The sequence below is a fragment of the Spermophilus citellus genome (genome assembly GCF_964194105.1).
Source record: "Spermophilus citellus genome assembly, chromosome: 2".
In the NCBI taxonomy this organism is placed as follows: domain Eukaryota; kingdom Metazoa; phylum Chordata; class Mammalia; order Rodentia; family Sciuridae; genus Spermophilus; species Spermophilus citellus.
In genome coordinates, this window is record NC_138183.1 from 213,951,224 (window position 1) to 213,957,223 (window position 6,000).

Consider the following 6,000-nt stretch of genomic DNA (forward strand, 5'->3'; position numbering starts at 1 on the left):
CTTATGTAGAACATTCAAGAATTTAAGTAATATAGCAATGGTGTCATCTTTGCTGTGTTCTCACTTTAACCTAAGTGGCACTATATTTGCTTTTTATCATGTTTTCTTTCAGATTTTAATAAAGACTAAGGAAGTTACTCTTTTTATTCCTATGTTAATGATAGACTTTTTATGAATTGATGTTGAATTTACTAATAGCTTTTTGGTTTTTATGTGGTAATTTCAACATGTATATGCCCTATAATCCAGCAGTTTATTTCCTATACTACAAAGAGACATTCTTGTAGTACGGATACAGTCCTGGGACTCTTAACAGGCATATGTTCTGAGATGTATGTTGGGTGATTTTATCATTGGGCAAATCTCAGAGTGTAACTACAGAAACCTAGATGATAGAGCCTGCTATTCCCTTACCTACACAATATGTGTGGTCCATCTCCAACCAAAATGTTGTTACATGACACATGCCTATATATAAGAATCGTTATAGCATTTTTGTATAATAAGAAACAAAATAATTCAAAAAGAATGGATAAATAGCAGTCATTAATACAGCTTAATACAATACCATTGGGAACATGAGTGAACTGTAGCTACTTGCCTCAGATTAATCTCAAACACTGAATGAAATAAGCAAGCCATGGAAGAGATACAGTACATTTTACATTGCTTTGTACGTTTTAGAGCATATAAATGCTAAATAGTATATTGTTAAACTAAGCAACACAGATATTAAGGGTACACCTACATGAAATAAAATTATTTTGAATAGGTAATGGAACAAAAAAGTTCTGGTTGCCTCATAAAAAAGAGGGATGTGGGGGCTGGGGTTATGTCTCAGTGGTAGAGTGCTTGCCTCACACGTGTGAGGTAGTGGGTTCAATCCTCGGCACCACAAAAATAAATAACGATTATGTTTATTTACGACTAAAAATTTTTTTTTAAAAAAAAAGGGGGGGGATGTGGTAGAGGGACACAGTAGGAGGTTTCATTAGTGTTGGTGAGGTTCTGAGCCTTGTGTTGGATTCGTGGAGGTCATTTTATTATTTGTGAACCTCAAATATTATCTGTCTTTTTATACATATGAACTCCTTTATAAAACATTAACTAAATTAAATGAGTTACACTAAGATATACTGTTAATAAGTGAGAAGAAACTAACAAGCCATTAAATTGTAAAAATCAACAGTTGTCTTCAGTGTTGAAAATTCAAAATGTAAGTGAAACCCAGTATGCAAGTTCATAATTACTGTTCTCCATCATGTACTCATTAAAACAATGTCAGTTTAACATAAAATTGCCATTCCTTCCCCGTTTCAGTATCTGTAAATAGTAAATTCAAGGTAAGGTTGTTGGTATAAAATAGAAGTTTTAAAATGTTGATAAAAGCTAAATATTATCTGTGTTCAAAATTGAAAATTTTCAAATGTTTGAAAATATTGACTTTTTATTTCTTCCCTAAATCATTTCTTTAACAGATAATATGTATTAAAGTATATGAATTTAAATATTAATGTTTTTATAAGCAAGTGACTGTCTTTAGAAAAAGATGTCACAGGGTAGTAAAATTTAGACTCTTTCCTGTTTATTATACTAGATTTAAAGCTATAAAGATTATTTTCTCAGAGCTGGAACAAAATAAGTGTTGAATAAATATTATCAATTATTATTACTTAATGATTGCCTGAACACTGTGAAGGCCATGTGACTGGTACTCTCCCAAGAATGCTATTGTGAGCATTGCCAGGTTTCTGTTTTCGAGATTAAAAGGCTCAGGGGTCACTCCAGGTAAACTGGGCTAACCGGGCTGTGCAAAATAACCACACACAAGAGACACAAATACATTTTTCTTTGGGGTCGCTGTGAAGGCTCCTCTGATCTTAAGGGTCCGCAGGAAGAGAGAGAGAGAGAGGGAGGGAGAGGGAGAGAGAGAGAGCATGCACTGACCCCTTTTATTGAGGAGAAGCTATTCAAATGAGGCAAGGGGTCAGGTTTCAGGGGGCTGAGTCTATCTTCATGATGTCCACTGTCAGCAGGTTGATGAACATCTGGGTAGGCCACACCCAAGGGCACAGTAAGAGAAGGGGACACACACACAACGCACTTCCATGGAAGATTCTATCCTAAACAGGGCAAGGGGTTATATTACAAAGGAACAGGTGAGCATAGCTTCACCCATGGGGCGATAGCAAGACATACCCATGCACGAGACACTGACCCTTGAACCCAAGAAGGGTGGGGAAAGCTCTGCCACATTTCTGTGACTGAGCACCTCAGCACCCAGCCAGGGAGCGTGACTCAGTCACGTGTAAGGTTGGTCTCCCACAGAGCATAGCATATGAAATACGGCATTTATTTCATTTTCTTAACAATATACAGGAATAAGGGGCTGGGCCTGGGGCTAGGGCTAGGGCTCAGTGGTGATGCACTTGCCTGGCATGTGAGGCCCTGAGTTCAATTCTCAGCACCACATATAAATAAATAAAATAAAGGTCTATCAAAAACTTAAAAAAAATTAATATAGAGGAATAAATTAGATATAAAAGCTAAAGCCACATGTACACATTAATTTATGACTGAACTTAAAATCATTTTTTATATTTTGCTGAATGGAATGTACCTTGTACTACATTATTTCTTCTTTAATTTCTTAATTTTGCATTAAAGTACATGTCTCACCTTTTTTGCAAAGATGTATATAGAATGGGACAGTAATGGGATCATTATATTTTGAAAATATCAATTCAGTGGTTTTGTTAGATTTTGCTTGTGGCTGTTTTGTTTTGTGGTTGTTTGTTTTGTTAAGTATTTTATTAAGTATTTACGAGGATGCCTCAGTCATCTTACTTGAAGTCTCATAGTGTCTACCCAGATTATGAAGCTATTCCTAATTCTGTTGGTGTGATCTTACTCTCATTAAAGCAAGGAATGATGATCAGTTACAACTGAGCAATCTCTCTTGTTATTTTTAAATAACTCTTCACAAATGGATGAAAAAAAAATTAAATGAGAAGTATTTATATCAGAAGCACATAAATAATTCCATTTTGGAATTAAAAAAAAAGGACAATCAGTGTTTAGGAACTCGGCCTTTGCCTTTAAACAGATATGTAATGTAAGTTTTCCCATCTGATTTTCCTCAAAATGCCATTCACTGAAGGCTCGTTGTACATGGTTTCTGTCCCTTATAACTGCCATTACATATATACTCCAAGTCTGGTTAGCCATGACTTTAGCCCTACCCTTGGATACATCACTGATTCTCATGAAACTGCCCTTTCTTCCTTTCCAACCATCCTCACCTCCAGCACACTTTTAGACACAAGCTTGTCATGTAATTATTGATAATAGCTATTTCTTTCACCCTTGATCATGAACTCTTTGTGGACAGGATCCTCTCATTTGGTTTTCTCTATGCCCAAAACCCACCATACAGCCTTCTGTTCAAGAGTTTAATAAAACTGCTCCCTAACCCTGCATGACCACTGTGGTTCTGCACTCTTTCTCAAGGATTTGATACTATCATTGTAGTTAGTTCTTGCCTTGTTTAAAAATACATAAAATAAACTGCCCTAACAACTGAAGTCTATTAATTTTAAAAATAAATCAAAATGTTTAAAAATTAGGGAAACATCAACACACACACACAAAAAGGAAATTGCTAGGTATCTTGAACTTTTCTACTAGACTGTATTTCTTGAATTCTTAACTTTTTTTTTTTTTTTTTGCCTTTCTTTTATAGGTGAAGTCTTGAAAGGAAAGATCACGGTTCATAAGAATAAGAAAGATCCTCGTTCTCTCATTGTGACAGTCACATTGAATAATTCAACTCAAACTTATGGTCTCCAGTGAAAAAAGCTATAAAAGCACAACTTGCAAATTTTAGTGTGGGGATAGGAAGCAGATCCTGCCTTCGTGAGACTCCTCAGTAAGGGAGGCAAGAGAAGCTCACGTATCACCCAGGGCAAGGACCTGCTTATCCTCATGGTGCATAGTTACTGTATTCTTAGAAGTCTGCTTAGCCAGATTTAGCCAAATGCAGTCCCTCAGATGGGCCTGTTTTCAGTGATAGTCTTTTTTTGCTTTTAGTAAGTTTCCTACTATAAATTTTAAATTAATATACTAGTTTTTGGATAATGTTTATTAAACAGGGAAACACACATTTTATTGCAGGTTTTCTCTGTAAGGAGCAATAGTTTTTAGTTGTATTATTTGAGAATATCAGAATATAATGTTAAAGAACAAACGTAAGGAACTGAAAGCAAGTATTGGCCTTCTACAAATCAGATTTGAGGATATCATAGTTGACCATCCTGTCTCACATGCTGTAGTTCTCATTTTGTAGTTTATTCCTTCTTTGTGAATATTCTTTAGCCATAGACTTCTAGCATTACCCAGGAAATCTAATTTCAAATATATTGATCCTAGATTTCATAGAAGTTTTTTAAAAATAAGATAAATGTGCTCCTATTTACTAACATTATGTTTTTCAAACTAGATGTGCAAAGGTTATATATGTAACTATTGGTACATTTAAATCTCTGTAAAATTATGTCATTTGCAATTGATTCATTTTGAAATGGAAAATGAAAAATATTCAATAAAATGTACAAAACTCTTAGCATTAAAAGATATTTCAGGGTAGTAACACCTTTTATAAAATCAGAAGCATTCTAGACAAAATGAATCTTTTTTAAAAAAAAATTGGATTTGGGAGAGCAGGGTACTGGAGTTTTAACCCAGGGGTGCTTTATCACTGAGCCATATCTTCAGTCCTTTTTATTTGTTTAATTTAAGACAGTGTCTTACTAAGTTGCTTAGGGCCTCAAACTGGCAATCTTCTTGCCCCAGCCTCCCAAGTCGCTGGGATTACAGGTGTGTGACACCTGCCCAGTTTAAAAAATAGGTATTTTAATAGGAGAAGTGGACCATGTGCCTTGCTTAAATTAAATGTCTGGTTCTTTGTCAAAACAAGACATCCTCAGGTGTCTGTGCTCAGACTCCATCCAGCTTCTGCTTGCAGTTTGTTATACATTTCAGATGTTTAGAACAGTGCCTGGCACATAAAAAACACTAAATAAATGCTAGGTGTCATTGTACATTCACACCCCTTCAAAGAATATAGCATCAATATTTGATTAGTTTGAGAATTATTAGCTCCATCAGATAATAACTATTGCCTTCATACATGAATGGACAAGAAGATAACAAATATTTAAAATGGTAAGCCTATATCAAAAAGAATTTTTCTTTTGGTTTTTATCAGAAAACTAAATTAGCAGTGGGAAGAAAGCCCCTTTGAAACTAATCTTCCTTCATACGCATGATTTTCGTTTTCACTGGGTTAAAGCAGCCAGTTTGTTTTTGTCAGGATTCATACCATTACTGAAAATGTGCTGCTGATATCATTTAAAGTACTTTTTGGATTTTGAGCATTTAAAGTACTTTTTGGATTTTGAGCCAGACTCTCATGTGGCCATTGATGGCCTTGAAATCGGGGGTCACAGGTGCCCACTACCATGTTCAGCTTCTCTTTTAAAGTACTTAAAGAGTCTTAAATGGCTTCCTATATAAATTTGAATAAGTTAGAGTAACCCAATAAGATGGAAGATGAATATTTTAAGTGCCAAAAAACAAATTTTGTGAGTTTTGTAAATGTATAACAAGAACTTCCTACTATTTATAAAAAAATATTTCTCAAAAAATTGTTTCTCCTTAAAACTTGTTTTCATGGGATTTTTCACCCAATGATTCTTCTCCCAGCCTAGCTACATTTGGTAGATCTGTCCTTTTCAGTTCGCCTTCCCAGGCTGGGACATTCTAATTTATGTACCTAAGCATTTTATGAGAACATGAGCATCCAAATGTCGCCCTTCAGTTGGAATTTCTGTCATTAAACTGCTGTGAAAAATAAGTACTTCATAGCCCTTGACAATGATAAATACAGTGTCCTTTCAGGCTGTAGGCAGATGAGCATTTATAGATACCAATTTGTTTCTA

General features: G+C 35.0%; 1 protein-coding gene across 1 annotated transcript in view; it reads left to right on the forward strand.

The window, feature by feature from the left end:
- PRMT3 (protein arginine methyltransferase 3) overlaps positions 1-5,725 on the forward strand; it is a 139,779-nt gene extending 134,054 nt beyond the window's left edge. The window contains exon 16 of the mRNA XM_081278816.1: positions 3,743-5,725. Within this exon, the coding sequence (XP_081134942.1) occupies positions 3,743-3,852 (110 nt within the window). The 3' untranslated portion in view covers positions 3,853-5,725. The remainder of the gene's footprint in view (positions 1-3,742) is intronic.
- The last annotated feature ends 275 nt before the right edge of the window (positions 5,726-6,000 follow it).